Raw genomic sequence first — 20414 nt, 5'->3', positions numbered from 1 at the left:
AACTAAACACCTAAAGAAGAATCTAAACACTCCTTGGACCCCTACGAGGCTACCAAACAGAGAAGGGGGGTTTCCTATTTTTTTAAATGTTTAATTCCTTCACACATCCTTTAAGTGTGACCCCTAACAATATACCATTGAAAAGTTGTTATATCTATCCAAAGAGTATAAAACCAACCTGTTAATCCTACCTGAAAGCTTGTGAGCTGATCATTTACATCACATTGCCATCCCCGGCCTGTTTTTATCCTATTGTCCATCCTGCTGCCATCCCTTCCCTAGGTGAATGATCCACATACCACGCCGTCATCCGCATGATCTAAAAAAAAGGTACCCTGTCACTGGTTCACTGCCTGTCCTTTCTTAGATTCTACCCACTTCACACCAGAAAGACCTGCAGTTTTGTAGATCCTCTGACCCAGTCTGCCCATCACAATTTGGCTCTTGTCAGAGTCACTCAAATCCTTACATTCATCCATTTTTCCAGCTTACAACACTTTTTATTCAAGATTTTCACTTGCTCTCTAATATCCCCTCGCCAGGGGCCATTGTAACCGCATCATGTTCACATTTCTGAATGATTTAATATGTATTTATCATTACATTCACTAAGGATTCACCCAACTTTTACTCGATTTTCTCTGTGAAACTGATAAACAAAACCCAAAAGAAATGTATCTCTTGGTTGTGTTATACTAAATTCACTACAATTCATACTTTGCATTCCATTTCTGCTTTTACACATGATGACTTCTTGATGTGCAAGTCCAAATTGTATTATCTAATCTCCTTATTATAATAATAATAATATAATATTGGCCTAATAATGCTCATAGAATGAATCATCCTCCTGTCACACCCAGTTATTAATTAAGTTGCTTATATTGAGTAATTGTCTGGTGAGATGTGGCATGCACTGGATAAACAATCATTTCGTTAAATGAGCCAAGAACTTAGTGTCCCAGTACGTAGATGTGAGCAGTTCCTTGAAGCATGGTAAAGTAGGTGTAGAACAGAGGCTGCGAAGCTGTGCTGGCATCTACACAGGCTCATTATGGAAGCCCAACCCAAAATCAGGAAAACAGAGACCTTTTATGTCACATAGAGCGTGGAGATCTGTAAAAATTTCCTTTTCTATTGTTGCATGGATAGGACCAATGCATTGCATTGTAAATATATTTTATATTAATTTTGGCTAGGTGGAGTCCCTTATCGGGTAAATACGGGGTTTAGCCTAATAGTGTTTTTATATTCTTTTTAAGTCAGTAGGAGAAGCTCTTTCCTGCTTTTCTCATACTTTAAAAGCTACTTATGGCCCGCTGTTTGTGGACCTCAATAGCTTTTATGTGTTCACACACACAGGTCAGTGACAAAATGTTTCATTCAGACAAATTGGTCTGAAAAGCTTAAGATCTAAAAGTGCATACATTAGGGCTGATCTGAGGGCTGGGGGTGAATGCAATGGGGCTGACCTGAGGTCTGAGGCTGCATACATTATGGCTGATCTAAAGTCTGAAGGTGTATACATCGGGGCTGATCTGAGGACTGAGGGTACATGCAATGGGGCTGATCTGAGGTATAAGGGTGCAAGGAATGGGGCTGATCTGAGGTCTAAGAGTGCATACATTAGGGCTGACCTGAGGTCTGGGGGTGCATGCAATGGGGCTGACCTGAGGTCTGAGGGTGCATGCATTACAGCTGATCTGAGGTCTGAGGATGCGTACATCGGGGCTGATCTGAGGACTGAGGGTACATGCAATGGGGCTGACCTGAGGTCTGAAGGTGCATGCAATGGGGCTGGTCTGAGGATGCATGCAATGCGGCTGATCTGAGGTCTGGGGGTGCATGCAGTGGGGCTGACCTGAGGTCTACAGGTGCATGCAATGGTGCTGATCTGAGGACTGAGGGTGTATACATTAGGGCTCATCTGAATCCTGAAATTGAATACATTAGGAATGATCACTGGTCTGAGGGTGCATAAACTGGGGCTGATCTGAGTATCTAGGGTGCATGCACCAGCACTGATCTGAGGTATAAGGTCCATCTATTAGGACTGATCTGAAGTCTGAAAGTGAATACATTAGGAATGATCTGTGGTCTGAAAATACATTTATTGGGGCTGGTCTGTGGTCTGAGGGTCCATGCAATGGGGCTGATCTGAGGTCTAAGGGTACATGCAATGGGGCTGATCTGAGGTCTAAGGGTGCATGCAATGGGGCTGATCTGAGGTCTAAGAGTGCATACATTAGGGCTGACCTGAGGTCTGAGGGTGCATACATTAGGGGTGATCTTAAGTCTGAGGGTGCATGCAATGGGGTTGATCTGGGGTCTAAGGGTGCATACATTAGGGCTGATCTGAGGTCTGAGGGTGCATGCAATGGGGCTGATCTGAGGTCTGAGGGTGCATGCAATGGGGCTGATCTGAGGTCTGAGGGTGCATGCATTAGCGCTGATCTAAAGTCTGGAGGTGCATGCAATGGTGCTGATCTGAGGACTGAGGGTGTATACATTAGGGCTCATCTGAATCCTGAAAGTGAATACATTAGGAATGATCACTGGTCTGAGGGTGCATAAACGGGGGCTGATCTGAGTATCTAGGGTGCATGCACCAGCGCTGATCTGAGGTATAGGGTCCATCTATTAGGACTGATCTGAAGTCTGAAAGTGAATACATTAGGAATGATCTGTGGTCTGAAATTACATTTATTGGGGCTGGTATGTGGTCTGAGGGTGCATGCAATGGGGCTGATTTGAGGTCTGAGGGTGCATGCAATGGGGCTGATCTGAGGTCTAAGGGTGCATGCAATGGGGCTGATCTGAGGTTTGAGGGTGCATGCAATAGGGCTGATTTGAGGTCTGAGGGTGCATGCTATGGGGCTGATCTGTGGTCTGAAGGTTCATGGAATGGGGCTGATCTGAGGTCTAAGGGTGCATGCAATGGGGCTGATCTGAGGTCTAAGAGTGCATACATTAGGGCTGACCTGAGGTCTGAGGGTGCATACATTAGAGCTGAACTGAGGTCTGGGCATGCATGCAATGGGGCTGACCTGAGGTCTAAGGATGCATACATTACGGCTGATCTGAGGTGTGAGGGTGCCTACATCGGGGCTGATCTGAGGACTGAGGATGCATGCAATGGGGCTGACCTGAGGTCTGAAGGTGCATGCAATGGGGCTGATCTGAGGTCTGAGGGTGCATGCAATGGAGCTGATTTGTGGTCTGAGGGTGCAAGCATTTGGGTTGATCAGAGGTCTTACTGAAAAAGTAAGTCCAGTAAATTGTTTAGTACACATCAATGCCAACTGACAAGCTGGTTATTTAATTGTGGTAAAATAGACATTAAATGACTAATCACAACGTTTTGCTCCACGTTTCAATCCACAGTGTGTCCATTTGTCTTTGGTGTGTTTGCCCAGACTGCCGCAGACTGACGTCACACTCTATTAGGAAATCAATTTACAAAAAAATCTCCCTGTTAACTCTAACCTTCCTACCTGGTTCATGCAACAACCTGTCAAACCTGATAAAAAGGAAACACTTAGCTGTTACATCAGTCATTCAGGATCTGCGCACACCTGTATTCTCCTCTACAGCTCTTTACCGGGACAAGAAAAGCTCTGCTCCACACAAGGTATTGGGGGGGATTTGTAGGGGGGTGTACTGGGGTGACATATGACAGTATGGGTGCTACATTTGTTTTTAATGCAGGGATTTTTGACACTGAAGGCAAATTTCCAGTTGTCCAGTTGTGTGCATGACCTGTAACTTGTGATCTGTAACCCAGAGAGGTACACCTTCATATTAAAACACTTCCTAAGCATTACTTTTAATTCTTAACATTTATCTTAACCCTCAGCCTCACTCCTATCATTAATTTAACATGAACAAGTGCCACCCATGTAATTGGTGTAATCCATGTAAAATACTTCTCCGCGCATGCAGGTCTCTATGCCAATTACTAACGTATTTCCAAATATTTGGGTACAATAGACTGTATTCTAAATATGTGTGACGATCCAGCTCTAAGTAAAAGATTTATGTGGGCACTGAGAGAACTTTTGTTGGCTGGGGCAAATAATTGGAACCTGGTGCTGATCCAATCGGAAAGTACTTTCAGTATGAGACTCCAGTGTGAGAACGTAACCTGTAACAATACTCCCCCATGGGTTTTCCCAACATCTTGGGTTGGGATTAAAGTGAGAGTCTGTAAAAGTCACAGCAAAGTCCAAAAACATTTTATTTTGCTTGTAATTTATTTTATAACGTTCTTTATATAAAGAAAAAAAAAAGTCATATACAATGTTTCAAAATACCCCCACAACTACTACCTGCACCCAGATAAAACAAAGAGAACTGTAGTTTCTTACTATACATACCTGTGTAGGCTGCAGCTTGTTCACTTAACTAACACTGCTAATACTCTGCCCTTTCCTTTTAGGATCTATTTTACTAGAATTTTGTAAAAGGGTGATAGAGATGGGAGAGTAACCAGAAGGGAGGGAGGAGAGGAGGGTAAAAAGCTTGAGTAAGGGAACAAAGGGTAGTTAGGTTTGGGGAGGGGGAGAAGGGTAGGGGGACACTGGGAAAGCAATTTTAATTAAAGGTTGTACATTAAGCCATGAGAAAAAAGAAAGTACACCCTCTCTCAATTCCAAGGTTTTGCAGATCAGGACAGAAAAATCATCTGGTCCCTTTCAGGTTCTAAAATTAATTACTGAAATCAGGTATGAGTGTGGTATAAGTATTCTCCCTTTCGTCGTGAATTACAATGAACTAGCCTCCCCTTAGTAAATCAAATATTGGGTAAGGAAAAAAGAAAGAGCCGGGATTTGTGGCTAAATAAATCAGGTTGTATTTCAAACGAATGAGTCGCGCAACAAAGTTAACAATAACATATTTACATTGTCTTGTTTCAAACGTTTCATCCCAACATCCATTAATTTCATGGAGGTGAAATAATAGAGCTAGACAAATCCCTACGCAGAGATAAAAACTCACAGTTGTTGTGGCTGAATAGGTAATTGAACGTCTTGTAACACAACATGTTTCGCCCAAACGGCTTCCTCAGGGGTCTGTTAGACGTGGGTAAGTTTTCAACACATAATTATTTATTATAAAATTTTACTAGAAATACTAGATAGTTACACATAGTACAGTCATATTAATATCACATGCAAAAGTATTAATAGTATTGATACACATAGTGCAGTCAAAAAAGTCAAAACATACATTGATATAATCGTCATATATCTAGTATATATAATCTTTTTCCTGCTGACAAATGATAAACGCATATGTGGTCAATTCATAGGGATAATATAATGTGAATATGTGTAATGTATGTAAATACAGTAAAGTAAGTATATATATATATATATATATATATATATATATGCAATATGTGCATAGATATATATTATGTATATTAGTAGATACACGGACACAATGTGCGCCGTCATATATATTATATTCATATACGGATGAATGGTCTAGTGTTTATAAACTTTAGAGTAAGCTATTATAGTGTATGTGTATAGACGTGGAGTCTACTATGTTGTAATGAATATAGATTTAAGATATAGGTCATCCCCATGGAGGTTAAAGAAATAAGGAAAGGTTAAAAAAATTAGGAAAAAAACTTTTTTACCCACATGATACCAGGTATTTTTGAGTAAGGCAATTACAGCCAGTTAGATTGTTATTTAACTTATATATCATATATAACTAACTGGCTGTAGTTGCATACACTGTGTATATTGCACATATATATACACCTGTATTTAGAAACATTATACATATTCACATCATAATATCCCGATGAATTGACCACATATGTATTTATCATGTGTCAGTTGGAAAAAGTTTATATATAAAAAAGATTATATATACTAGATATATGAAGGTTATATCAATGCATGAGATGACTTTTTTGACTGCACTATGTGTATCAATACTGTTAATACTTTTGCATGTAATATTATTATGACTGTACTATGTGTAACTATCTGGTATTTCTAGTAAAATTTTATATACATAATTATGTGTTAAGAACTTACCCACATCTTACCCTATTTAATGTACAGCGCTGCGTAATATGTTGGTGCTATTAAAATCCTGTTTATTAATAATAATAATAATAATAACATCTAACAAACCCTTGAGGAAGCCGTTTGGGCAAAATGCGTCCGGTTACAAGCTGTTCAATAACCTATCCAGCCACAACGACTATAGGTTTTATCTCTGCATAGCGATTTGCTGTCTAGCTATATTATGTCAACTCCATGAAATTAATGGATGTTGAGATAAAACGTTTGAAACAAGACAATGTAAATATGTTTTAGAAAACCTTGTTGTACAACTTATTTGTCTGAAATACAACCTGATTTATTTCACCAAATCCCCGGTCTTTCTTTTTTTCTTATACAAAATCTAAAATTTTGTAAATGAGACCCTCTAAAGATAATAAAGCATTGAGGACCAGCTGTAAAAGAGAATGTCATTCGAGGTCTAGTGTCTATGACTGCTGGACTTCAGCACAGCAATCTCTGACCCTGGTGAGCACTCTAAGGGCCCTGGTGAAGACAGAGAAAGAGATTAGCTGTTAAGGATGCCTGGTGAAAAGATTTCATGAAGCTTCAGAAGCCTTGTTGAAATACAAACTCATCTATTCCTTGTAAATCCGATGACAGCCTGAGCCAGCACATTTCATGGGTCACAAAATCCTCCTTTCATCAGGGCTTAGCACAGCATGAAAAAAGTCTGAGTTGATGTGAAGTCTATTAAACTGCGTGATTGCAGATTGCTTAGGGCTCTATTGCTATTAGATGAAGAGCTTTTTGTGTGACTCCTGAAACATGGTGGCTTTGTCTATCTTAACTTTTGTAGAATAAAACTGTTTTTGGACTTGAATATTATCGTGCTTTCATTTATCAGTATCTGTCCCCACTGGGCATATGGTAATACATGAAGTAATACTGACACCAGCAAAGGAGTGAGGGGAGGTGAGTTTAATTTCTACTAATTTGGAAATAACTTTCCTTTCCTTGTTGTGTCTATGTGAGAGGGAGTAATTGTGAATATCTGCTATTCTATTGAAGGCTGTTCTATTTAGGCTTTAGCTGTATATTATTTAGAAGTGTACATACATATACAAGGGTATACAGAGTATACCCTTACAGAGTTCATTCTATGTACTGCCTATTATGGAGGAGGTTCAGGTTCAATCCATTAGGGGGTTTAAGTAGAACTTCTGCTATTTGGGGTTCACTATTTCCATAGTGATTTGAGTAAATGTTCCTTTAATATGTCACATTCAGTGTTGGTTATCATCTGTAATCAGTGCTAAATTAAATATATTGTAAAGAAAATTTCTATCAGAAGTCAAATTACCCTTAGCATGGGCATTCAAAGAATATTTTCCAGGATGGGACAACCTTCTCTGTGAACTACAGAAGCATGGCATGTTAGAACAAACTAAAAGCACCGTGGTTTCCATTATCTCTACTTTATTATATCATATAATGAGCACTGACAGATTAGGGGCAGGGAATATATCAGCCTAAAACAACTGAATTCCATTGAAAGGACATGAAAGGAAAGTAAGTGAAAATGTTCCAAACCCTTCTCATGCATTCTCTTCTGGAGCAGGATATACTTATCTGAACCTGCCATGTAGGTCCTTTGCATCATTTCCAGGTGAGGAAGGCAGGGAACACAGGGTGATGAACTGGTCAGTCCACATGTGATGATGTTTGCCTCTTGTGTGAGAGGTCCATGCCACTGCAATAGCAAATGTTCACATCACTGCCTCTGAAGAAGCTCTGTAGAAAGAGAAATGCAGAAGGACTGAGGTATGTGAGTATAAATGGGTTTTAGATATAGGTCAGTGGCCAGTTATAGGGTTAGGAATAACAGTAAGCTTCTCCCAAAGATCAGCTGTAACATGGAATGGTTAGAGCCGGAGCCTTCTTACACATTGTGCATGTTCACCATGTCTATGTAAAATACCTCCCACTCACATTGTCACAAGAAATTGTTTTACAGATTTGTATAAACCTCAGAAATCACCTTTTCATTACACACCCTTTCATTACATATGCCTTTGTGTCAGAGTCTGCCCTAAGGCAGAGCTTCATTTAAAATTTAGGGGCAACTCCTGAGGTGATAAACACTACGGTCAGTATGTATTGTACAGCACAGCTTACAGAATGTATATATATACAATATATTGTTATTCAGTATACAGGTCAGGGGTATAATGTTGTATACACCACCATATACAAGCAGAGCAGAGCAATATACTGAACTGCCTTGGAGTGGGGAAGGATTTGCTTATGGCCGAGCTGTGCACACAACATAACAGGACGGGGCTGCTTATCATAGGAAGTGACAGATGTATGGCAGTTAGAAAAGCCCAAATAGACCATTCCGCGGGAGGTAAAAGGTGTCAATCATAAAGATGACTGATCTGAGAGCTTACTGATTTCTACACTTCTTTGCTGCAGGGGGGTGCAAGTTGCAACCCTTTGCACTACACAACGCCCCACCTATTTCTCTGGAGATGCCCATGAACCTAAAAACCCTAAAAATTGGATTCTAATTCCATGGTTCTCTTTTAGACTACGATTCCCAGGTATCCCCCACCTGTTTGCCCACCCTTTATTTTCCCAACCTCCCCTTTATTGTTATTGTTTTTTATCATATGTGTTTCTTACTATGGTCCTTATTGTATGTACAATGCTCTATTTTCATATTGTTCTTTTTTTATGACTGTACTGTTGGCATTTACCTTTTGAAATGCACATAAAAATAGATTTATCCATAAAAAATATATTCTAATAAAATATAGCTTAACATTCACTAAACACCCCAAAAATATTCATTCCTTTAAACTGAAAACTTGTTTTCCATTATTATTATTATTATTATTATTATTATTATTATTATTATTATTAATAATAAACAGGATTAATATAGCGCCAACATATTACGTAGCGCTGTACATTAAATAGGGATTGCAAATGACAGACTAATACAGACAGTGATACAGGAGGAGAGGACCCTTCCATGGACTATAATGGGGTTGATTTCACACATTGGGTTAAACATTATGTTGTACATTCACAGAATCCTTAAGAATCAGTCCCGGTCCCACTGCCCAGCTCTATTGCGGATATCCCCTGCAGAGATATGGGGTACAGTTAGGTACTACAACAATGACAATAAACATATACAATTTTATACACAATGCCAGCATAAAATGACAATATGTGAGAAAAATGGATGTTAAATTGCATAATACTACTACTCTGGCTGTGCATAACATGATCAGTAACATCCCAAGCAGAGTTTCTGGGTATAAAGGTAAAAAATTAAATTTTAGCAAGAAGAGTTAAAAAAAAAACACCACCACCCCTCCTGAAGAAGCCTGTGTCAGGCGAAACGAGTCGAGTATTTGTGGTCCCACGCTGCCGATCTCCAACTTGCAGATGTCACAGATCAGCAGCACTTGTTGCCCTCCTGATAATGTCTGATTAGCAGTAGCTGCTCCCACCTTGCTCTAGCTGCTCTGCTGGCTCTGGACTAAGGGGTGTTGCTGAGGCCTTTCTGCTATTGATTCCCACCTATCCTTCTAGTCCCTCCCCAGCTAATATTCTACCTGCAGCCGAACCTAAGATGAACCTACCTGATCGCTTCGCTGGGGACCGGAAGCACTTTTCCAATTTTAAAAATTCCTGCCTACTGTAGTGTCGCCTGCGTCCATTCTCCTCAGGCTGCAAGGAACAGCGAGTAGGCCTGGTCATATCCTTATTGCAAGGCAATCCTCAGTCTTGGGCCTTCAGTTTGCCTCCAGGAAACCCAGTTCTAGCCTCTGTGGATGCTTTTTTCCATGCACTTGGTCTGCTCTATGATGACCCAGATCGAGTCTCATCTGCTGAATCTGCCCATCGTGCCTTGCGCCAGGGACATAGGTCCACAGAGGAGTAGTGCGCTGAATTTCGTAGGTGGTCTGCAGATTTGCAGTGGAACAACCCTGCTCTCCATTCCCAAATACAGCTTGGCCTAGATGAGAAAATTAACGACACCCAGAAGCCCTGACCTAGGGAATGGCAGGGAGGATTCCCTAGGTCCATCGTTTCGCACTCCCTCTTCCAAGTTTACATTTACAGTGCAGCTGTTCTTCCTTGTCCAGACTGTTTGGGCCGAGGCTTATCTGTATTCTGGAGCTGCCGCAAATTTCATGGATCAGAGTTTCACTTTCAAGCACCGGATTCCACTGGTACAGTCATTCCTGGGCCCATCCGTTTCAAAACCAGGTCACTTTCTCTCCAGGTGGGGGTGCTCCATTTTGAAACTCTGGAGTTCCTAGTAATGCCCCAGCTAGTGAACCAACTCCTTTTGGGTATGCCCTGGCTTCGCCAGCACTCTCCAGTGATAGACTGGGTTTTTTGGAGACATTCTGTCCTGGAGTTCTAACTGCCTTCACAATTGCCTGCAGAGAAATGCACCCGCATGGACTGTCTGCCTGACTGAGACTGCACAGTTGCCTGGCCTTCCTTCCTCCTATCAAGATTTCTCCAAACAAAAGGCAGGGAGCCTACCACCCCATCATCCTTATGACTGCTCCATTGATCTCTTACTGGTACTACGCCTCCCTGTGGTCGAGTTTATCCCCTGTCCAGACCCAAAACCCAGGCCATGACAACATATATTAAGGAAAACCTTGAAAGAGGGTTCATTCGCAAATCCACTTAACCTGCGGGCGCAGGATTCTTTTTTGTTGGGAAGAAAGATGGGTCCCTGCATCCCTGTATTGATTACAGGGGTCTGAATAAAATAACTGTCAAAAACTGATATCCATTACCCCTCATCTCGGAGCTGTTCGACTATATTTAATGTGCCACCGTGTTCTCTAAGTTGGATCTGCGCAGGGCCTATAATCTTTTTCGAATTAAGGAAGGGGACGAGTGGAAGACTGCGTTCAATACTCGTGATAGACAATATGAGTATCTTGTCATGCTCTTTGGGCTCTGTAATGCCCCCGCAGTATTTCAAACCTTTGTAAATGACATATTTCGTCATCTGCTTTACACCTGTGTGGTCGTCTACTTGGACGATTTTCTAATCTTTTCCAGGGATCTTCCTTCGCATCGGAGACATGTAAGGACTCTGCTTCAACGTCTCAGAGAGCGCCACCTGTATGCCAAACTGGAGAAATGTCTCTTTGAACTCCCTGAAGTGCCTTTCCTAGATTACATAGTCTCCAATTAGGGGTTACTTATGGATTCCAAGAAAGTTTCGACTGTTCTGAAGCGGTCCTTACCTCAAGGTCTCAAGGCTATTCAAAGGTTCCTTGGCTTCGCCAATTACTTCAGACAGTTCATTAAGGGTTACTCCTCCATCATGGCTCCTATCACAGCTCTTACTAAGAAGGGGGTTAACTGCAAGGTGTGGCCTAAGGAAGCTCTCCAGGCCATTGAGGTCTTCCTGACCCTATGAAGCCCTTTTTTCTGGAGGTTGATGCTTTTGCTTTTGTGGTGGTAGGAGCTGTTCTCTCCCAACAGGGGTCCTTGGGCAAATTAGGTTCATGTGGTTTCTTCTCGAGAATGTTTGCTCCCACAAAAAGTAATTACACTGTCGGGGATCGAGAACTCTTAGCTGTGAAGCTGGCATTGGAGGAATGGCATCACCTTCTAGAGGGAGCACTCTTTCTGATTACTATTTATACGGATCAGAAGAACCTCTTGTACCTCCAGACAGCCCAAAGACTTAATCCACGGCAAGCTTGCTGGGCCTTATTCTTTTCTAGGTTCGATTTTACACTTACCTTCCACCCTGGATCTAGGAACACTAAAGCTGATGCCCTGTCTCGTTCTTTTGACCCTGAAGATACAGAGAAGAAACCTGCACACATTATAGATCCTTCCAGAATTCTCCTGGCGGCTCCAGTACGTTTGAAGGACAATCCTCCTGGAACATCCCTCTGTTCCTGTATTCTGACACGGGGGCACAATTCCAAGGTTGCTGGACACCAAGGGCTACAAAAGACCTTTGAGGTTATTTCACGTCAGTATTGGTGGCCAACCCTAAAGCAATATATAAAAGATTTTATTGCTTCCTGTTCCAAGTGTGCAGAAAGTCCCTAAAATATTACCTTCTGGTCCCTTCCTTCCTCTGCCAGTGCCCAAATGCCCTTGGACTCATATCTCCATGGACTTCATCACTGACCTACCCTTATTGAATGGCTGTACCATCATATGGGTTGTAGTAGATCGATTTTTGAGGATGGCTCATTTCATTCCTTTGAAAGGCCTTCCTTCAGCTCCAGCGTTGGCCAAAACTTTCCTTCAGGAAGTATTCTGTCTCCATGGTCTACCCTCTAGTATTGTCTTAGATCGAGGGGTACAGTTCACATCTCGGTTCTGGAGGGCTCTGTGTCGCCTACTGGAGATTCAGCTGGATTTCTTCTCGGCTTACCATCCACAATCCAATGGCCAGGCGGAAAGAGTCAATCAATACCTGGAACAATTTCTCCATTTCTATGTATCTGCCAGGCAGGATAATGGGAGTGAGTTACTCCCTTGGGCCGAATAATAGTTGGGTCAGTGAGTCTACAGGTTTCAGCCCTTTCTTCATGACTTATGGGTGTCACCCCAGAGTACCTCCACCTATTCCGTCTGGTTCTGAGGTCCCAGCCGCGGCAAAAGTCAGAGCCAGCTTCTACAAAGTCTGGGAGGACGCGCAGAAGGCATTACACAAAGCCTCTCTTCGCCACAAGAAGTGGGCTGATAAAAAGAGAAGCCCTGCCCCCAGATTTGTGCCAGGAGATAAGGTCTGGTTATCCACAAAACACCTAGATGTACGGGTCCCATCCTATAAACTTGCCCCCCGTTTTATGGGTCCTTTCCCTGTCAATCAGGTGACTTACAAATTGCGTCTGCCCTCCAGTCTTCGGATTCCCAACTCCTTTCATGTGTCTCTTTTGAAACCCCTGATCCTCAACCGCTATTCCCGCAAGTCCCTTCCTCCTGCTCCTGTCCAAGTGAGCTCTGAAGAAGATTTTGTAGTCGAGTCCATCATTGACTCCAAATTGGTTCGGGGAAAATTACAATATTTGATTCATTGGAGAGGCTATGGTCTGGAGGAACGTTCTCGGGTACAAAATAGGAGTATAACTGTGCAAAATAAAAAATGGTACACATGAGCAGTTTGCTCGTAGCAACAAAGTCAGGTTTTTTCTGCGTTCCAATGCAATGCCTTGATGTGTGGCGCCCCCATTTTTTTCCTTTTTCTCTTTTTGAAGATGGTATTCAGGCGTCTTGATTGGTCGGGCCAGTACGACATAACTTGTGCGCACCTGTGTGGTAGTTCATTGGTTTCCAGCATGTGCAGGGGAAGCCGGGATTGCTGGGCATCCTGGTAACCAAAGCTAAGCTGCACATGTGCTTTATTATAGATTCCCAGAGCGATCAGGAAGGTAGGAGGGATTACTGCAGGAGGGGCATCTGCCATAATGACCAGCCTGATCCAACATCTATAAAAGTGAAAGTTTTGTTTTAATATTAAAAACAAAAAAAAACTTAATCGGCCATGCCTGTGGAAGTTTTTGTTCAATCGTGTTACCACTCTCCTTTCTGTATAACCGTTATGGGGAATTTATTATTTCTTCTAGGTCAGGTCAGTTTGCTAAGAAAGACAAAGTAGTGTATTTATTTTTTTTGCAGACAATTTAGAATTTGTTTTGGCAATATTGTTTGGTAAAAATGATTGTAACATTGTATACATAAACTATAGATAAAAAGATTAATTTGAAAAAAAAAGGAATTTTAACCTAAAGTTCCTCTTTGGAAATGAGTGATCAGGCAGGGGGTTGTTGCAGAAAGGAACAGGCGATGTGATAAAACATACTCACCTGTCTGATTGCTGTCAGTGCAGATATCTGGGATCCCCGGTGGATCCCGGCTTTTCCTGCTGCTACCAGGACCAAATAAACTCCTTTTTGTCTGAGTTTCATCATCACAGCCCAGCCAATCAGGAAGGCGGAAAACTTCAGGAATAAAGTTAGGTGAATATGGTGGCACCCAAACTGGAGCACAGTCAGGTGAGTGCAATTAAAAAAACTGAAATCAGGCAAGGTTATTTTATTGCTGGACATCGCCTGTCCCTTCTGCAAAAAAGAACCAGCCTGGTTGCAATTCTTTAATTTTTGGACTTTTCATGTTAAAAAAAAGAAAGAAAAGTTTTACTTTGACAAATATAATTATTTAAATATTATATTTTTGCCCAGTTTAAAATATCAAACTATATTTCTGGTTTAGGCATGGCAGTGTTTTAGTAAATTATTCTATGTTTTTTTTGCAGCAGCAGCAGCAGCAATGCAACTCTGTAAAAGAAATGAAATTACAACAGAAACAAACGTTTATTAAAACAAAGAGAAAACTACACTAGAGAAAGGCATATGTAGAGAAGGAAGGTAATTGGAGCTGATTAAAGAAGAGTTAAAGTAGGTTACGAAGGTTCACACTTGTAAGGTCTTTTTAACAGCAGCAGCTCGTGTCAGCAAATATTTAAAAAGCTACGCTGAATGATCACTGACACTGGTTGTAGCAGAGATCATCAGCTGTTGTGTGTGCACAGGAGCACGCAGTCTTTGTGACGGTTCCCGCTTTTACGTTTGTATGTCGTTATGTCTGTCATTAGGGCAGAAAAAGGAAGACAATGTCATCTCTGTAATTTGTCTTACCTGCCTGATTGCTACAAGATTCTGACAAAAAGCTGGGCTACACATGCACAGTGTCAGCTTTGGTTACCAGGGAAATCCGGCATTCTCATCTTTTCATGTGTGTGTGATGGGAGGAATGGACTCACAAACCTGAATGGGAGTTACATCATCCAGCCACAGCCGATCTTCTAGAAAAGGGGAAGAGATGCAAGATGGCGGCACCCAACGCTGGAACACGGATGAGTGAGTTGACCTGGGTTTAGTTCCACTTTAAAGTGGACCTATTATCACAATTACCATTATATAAAAAAGCAAATTACCCTTTTATATATAAAATGTACTTATTTTTCCAACATTTTAAGGGGAGGTCCCTCCTCTTCTATCTGAAAGGAAACCCACGGCACCTAGGAACACATACGTCACATATCTTAGGGGACCGCGGGCTGCTCCTTCTGCGCATGTCCAATCTCAGGCATGAGCAGAAAAAATTCAGATCTCAAAATGTGCAATAAATCGCTTCGTCTGATCTCGTGTCTGTGCAGAGACATAAGAAGAAGAACCTGAAAGATGGAAGAAGATGGTGGCACCCTGGGAAGTAGGTGTAATAAGTGTGTTATTCTTTACATTGCATTCCCCATACACAGCAAAATGGGATAAAATACTTACTGATTGCCACCTTTATACCAACATTTGGGGGCTCCTTCCTCACGGTCCAATGGGAATGAGAGGCTGGCAGCACAGCTGATGGTGCATCCTGGTAGGGATGGGTCTGTAGGAAATAAACAGAAATCTATCAATGAAATGTTACAATAAATGTAATGAAGAAATCAATGAAAGGAATGCAATTAACCCTTCAGCTGCCAGAACATTCATCATATTTTACATTTGGCCCTATAAATGCCTTCAAACTCCCCAAACATCACCGATATTCAGAAACTAGAAAACCTGTAAAATAATCGTTGCACATTTTTATGTCCCACAAGAATTCTAATTTTTAAGATTTGAATGAAATTATAAGACAAATATTTCTTTGATTAACATTTGCAGAACATTTGTAGATTTCGGTAGAGAAACAATAGCACCATTGTCACATTCTGCAGGTTCTCTACAGCTTGTAACACACTTTTAGGGTGAAAAAAACGGTGAAAAAAAGGCCTGGCGAGATGACTTGTGAATGGTAGGCTGGGCCCGGCAGTGTAAGGGATAAACCTTTAGCCCTCCATTCCCAGCAAGGATACTTAGACTGCCATAAAAAAAAAAAGGCTTCTCTCTGAGGAATCTTCAGGCCAGCACTAGGGGTCTCTGAAGCCCACAAAAGACAGAAATGAAGGACCAAAATCAACCCTGCCATCATCAGACCGCTCTCCTCAGACTTCTCTTACCTCAGCTACCACTACCCAACAACACCTTCACTGATTGGATGAGACAGACAATTCTCACTCAGGATTGGCTCCTTATCTGACTGGCAGCTCTGCCATCACCAGACTGCTCTCCTCAGCTTTCTCTCTCCTCAGCTGCCACTGCCCAACATAACCTTCACTGATTGGATGAGACAGACAACCCTCGCCTAGGATTGGCTCCTTATCTGCCTGGCAACTCTCCCATCACCAGACTGCTTTCCTCAGTCTTCTCTCACCAGCAGCTGCCACCACCCAACAACACCTTCACTGATTGGATGGGACAGACAACCCTCACCTAGGATTGGCTCCTTATCTGCCTGGCAACTCTGCCATCACCAGACTGCTCCCCTCAGCCTTTTCTCTTCTCAGCTGTCAATGCCCAACATAACCTTCTCTGATTGGATGGGACAGACAATCCTCGCTCAGGATTGGCTCCTTATCTGCCTGGCAACTCTGCCATCACCAGACAGCTTTCCTCAGACTTCTCTCACCTCAGCTGCCACCACCCAACAACACCTTCACTGATTGGATGAGGCAGACAATCCTCACTCAGGATTGGCTCATCTGACAAAACAATTTTTTGTGACTATGGGACTTCTAAGGCAGTATATATAAGAGAATGTGTGAATAAAAACATTTTATTAATACCATGTTTGTTAAAAAAACATATGCACAAAATTGGCTAAAAAAGGAGCCTTTATTACATTAATTACAATTTGACTAAACAAATGTACAAGTAGCACTAATACATATAAACAAAGGAAATCTCATGGAAACCTTGGTAATACTCTTGTACATTCCGACGCGTTTTGCAGATTAAATTTGCTTTATCAGGAAATACTATATGAATGGGTTTAATGAACTAAAACAAAAAGAAAACAACCAGTGCACCATTAACCACCTGGGCGTTACACTGATGTCTAGATTTCTGTACCAAAAGTGTTACAGGTTTTCATGAAATTTTTTTTTTTAAATTGTAGACCTGTAACTTACAGAAATATGTCCGAACAGGGTTCTAGTAGATGTCATGAATATAAAAAATGTTTGAAACACACAATCGTAAAAAAAAAAAAAAAAATTACTTTTAATAAAATTAAATAAAATACACAAAAAATTAGCTTAAACAAGAATGCATGAATAAATGAAAAATACTGAAAATGCGATAATTCGGTATAATGTATAGTAATATATTTTTCTAAAACACCTCCCTAGTGTCCAGCGTCACATACCTATAGACAAAACCACATAAATTTATTTTCTATTATTTTGTATTGGATTGGATACAGGAGTTTGTATTCAATCCAATACAAAATGTGTTTGAATGAGTTTCAGTTTGAATTTCCCACACACGCGCCGACGTCATCGTACGCGCCGACGTACACGCTACGGAGGGAGAAGAAGCCAGCCGGCTTCTTCTTCCCAGAGAAGGCACCCGACTCTGGAAGACGACGTTGTAGGATGACGACGCTAGATGATCGCAGCGGGACCAGGTAAGTGATCGATAAACCCGAACTTTTCTCACTGTATTTTCATACAGTGAGAAAAGTTCGTGTTTATCGATAATTGTAACTATTTTAAACCCGTACCAAGGTCGGGCTGGGTAAATAACAATTAAATTATATCATAAAAGTATAATCAAAAATCAAGAAAAAAAAAATGCAACTTAAGCCTGACCAAGGAACAGCAAAAGAGACATGGAGCGATCTGAGCAGACACAGGGGAGAGAAATCAATCACAGAGCTAGGAGAGATTTGTAGATTGCAGAAAATGTAAACAAAACCCTTCCCAGCCAACTACAGCCCATGTGCCAGAGAAATGGCGTCAATAATCGCTACCTTTGTGTCATTTACCTGTCTGCCAGTTGTGTAAATCCCAGGGCTGAGTGGACAGAAATACAAAGCCCTTGCCAAGTATTACCAAGATACGTATTTTATTATGCCTGAAGGTCATCTTAGAACACAGATATGCCTGGCATAATAATAATAATAATACTAATAATAATAATAATAATATTAGTGATATCTGAGCGGCTCCTCAAGGAATATTTCATCTCTGTTCACCTGCAGATACCCAGCTATGGCCCCTCCATCACTTTCCTAGGGGTTTATTTTCTCTTATTTCTGGAATTCCGGATTCTCACTTTCCGGAATAAACATAAATAGTACAGAAATCTTGTTTTCTAATCCCACCCATTGTATATATTTTCTGTCATCTCACCAAAGACATAAGTGAAACCACAAGGTAATAAATAGGAACTGAGTCACCTCTGCCCTTCCTGTTTAACACAACAAAACTCCCCATCTGAAACCCAAAAAATAATTCTGAGAAATGAGCGCTCGCTTTAGATGTGGCTCCGGTTTAAGACAAGCAGGAAACACAGGAAGATTTCTAAATGAAAGCAGGTAAGAAAAGTGACCGCTGCTCAGTGGAGAAAATCAAAGGGTTTTACTTTACAGTTCTGGAGGGAAGAGACTGCGGCTGTTCTGTATATTACCGCCATACAGAGCTGTGATATATAGGTCTGTGTATTTTTATACTTATATATAATTATTTTTTAGTGCCAACAGTTTATACAATGCTGCATACTAGATATTGCCTGCAGATAATACATTTGCATACATTACAAGGGACAAATTGGAACAGAGAAGGGGGAGAGGTCTCTGGCCAACAGAGCTTACAATCTAGAATGCAGATGAAGCCAATTATCAATGGTTAGCAGAGAGGGGAACATGGGTAGTTTGATGATTTAGGTTTTGACTCATCCCTATAATGCAATAAAGGAAGGAGGGAGTCTGATGGGACAAAGGAGGAAGTTCCTAAGAGTGGGGACAGCTGTAGAGAATTCTCGGAGCAGTGTATGGGAGAGGTGATCAGTGAGGAAGTCATTGGAGGGTCACTGGAAGAGAAAAGAGGGCGGCCTAGGGGTGCAATTACCTATCTGGGGGTTATGTGAAAGGAGCTTTCAAGCATTAATAAGGCAGGTTGTAATTGATCTTCAGAGGGAATCTGTAAGATGGCCAACAGATGAGTAATAAATAGATATATCCATATTTCCTACACAGCCTGGAGTGGGGGTGAATGCCAATCTATAAACCAGCTGCTATGGGTGTACAGTGGGGTAAATGTCTCTATATTAGGATGTACCTGTCTATAAACCTCATTACCTGACCTCACAAATGGGGACACAGACACCCTCCGAAATCTTGTGGAAAGTTGCCCCAGAAGAATAGGAGACCTTATAGCTGCAAATTAATGGCCATGGTTTTTGAATGGGATGGCCAACAAGCCCGTACAGGTGTACATGGTCTGGTTGGTGTTTCCTTTTTTTGGGTGGCCACGCAGAGTGGTGAGGGGAAGAAAGGAAACTGTTGGTGTGTCTGGGTAGAGGTGGAGGCATTACACTGGTCTCATGAAGCCTGCAAGAGATGAGATAAATAAAAGAAAGGTAAAATAATAAAATATATCATTCTTAATATACAGGGTTTATATTATTTGAAATAAAAATGTAATATTGAAAAATACATAAACAGAAAGCGTTTGGCATAAGTACATGAGTCAATAAGGTGAAACCATCACAATGACGAACAACACTTTCCCTTCTGTGTTTTTAGCACCGTGCCCCATTCATGTGAGGGACTTTCTGTAGCTTTTTCTGAACAGGAGTCCCAAATTCCTAGGTCAGTCTGTCAAAACCCACATAGGACCCCAGTGACCCCTGCTGTTTCCACACATAGGGGGCGATCTTCCTTACTGGGACACCTAGAACTGCAAAACTGGAACCTGCTGACAGGTACAGCCGATCTGTCAATCTCATAATTACTAATAATCACTGATCACCTAATTTCTGGGTGACATTGAGGGGTAGTACATACGGCACAGTGTACAGAGAATGAGTACTCAAAGAGTACCATTCACTGTAATTAATGGATGAGTTAATGGAATATATCACACAGCACAGTGTACATTGTGCAGCAGAGTATTCATGGTATATAATGTACAGATAATGGAAATATATCACACAGCACAGTGTACTTTGTGCAGCAGAGTATTCATAGTATATATTGTACAGATGAAGGGGGGCAATAGGGGGCAAATTCCCACCATCAGTACCTGACCTCACCAATAGGGGACAAATTCCCACTATCAGTACCTGACCTCACCAATAGGGGGCAAATTCCCATCATCAGTATCTGACCTCACCAATAGAGGGCAAATTCCCACCATCAGTACCTGACCTCACCAATGGGGCAAATTCCCACCATCAGTACCTGACCTCACCAATGGGGGCAAAT

The 20414-nt window shown here is 41.5% G+C and overlaps 1 protein-coding gene across 2 annotated transcripts in view; it reads left to right on the top strand.

The window, feature by feature from the left end:
• The first annotated feature begins 3498 nt into the window (after nt 1-3498).
• Nucleotides 3499-20414, top strand: part of LOC140322692 (beta-1,3-galactosyltransferase 5-like) — a 24459-nt gene continuing 7543 nt past the window's right edge. The window contains exon 1 of one of the 2 annotated variants that reach the window (XM_072399256.1): nt 3499-3631. In XM_072399256.1, the coding sequence (XP_072255357.1) occupies nt 3502-3631 (130 nt within the window). In that variant the 5' untranslated portion in view covers nt 3499-3501. Of the gene's footprint in view, nt 3632-18457; nt 18525-20414 lie in introns of those variants that run through there. The other variant, XM_072399257.1, reaches the window with a different exon arrangement.

The sequence above is a fragment of the Pyxicephalus adspersus genome, chromosome 2 (assembly GCF_032062135.1).
Source record: "Pyxicephalus adspersus chromosome 2, UCB_Pads_2.0, whole genome shotgun sequence".
Taxonomy (NCBI): domain Eukaryota; kingdom Metazoa; phylum Chordata; class Amphibia; order Anura; family Pyxicephalidae; genus Pyxicephalus; species Pyxicephalus adspersus.
The sequence above is the reverse complement of the archived record's forward strand: the minus strand, read 5'-3'. Positions and strand labels throughout refer to the sequence as shown.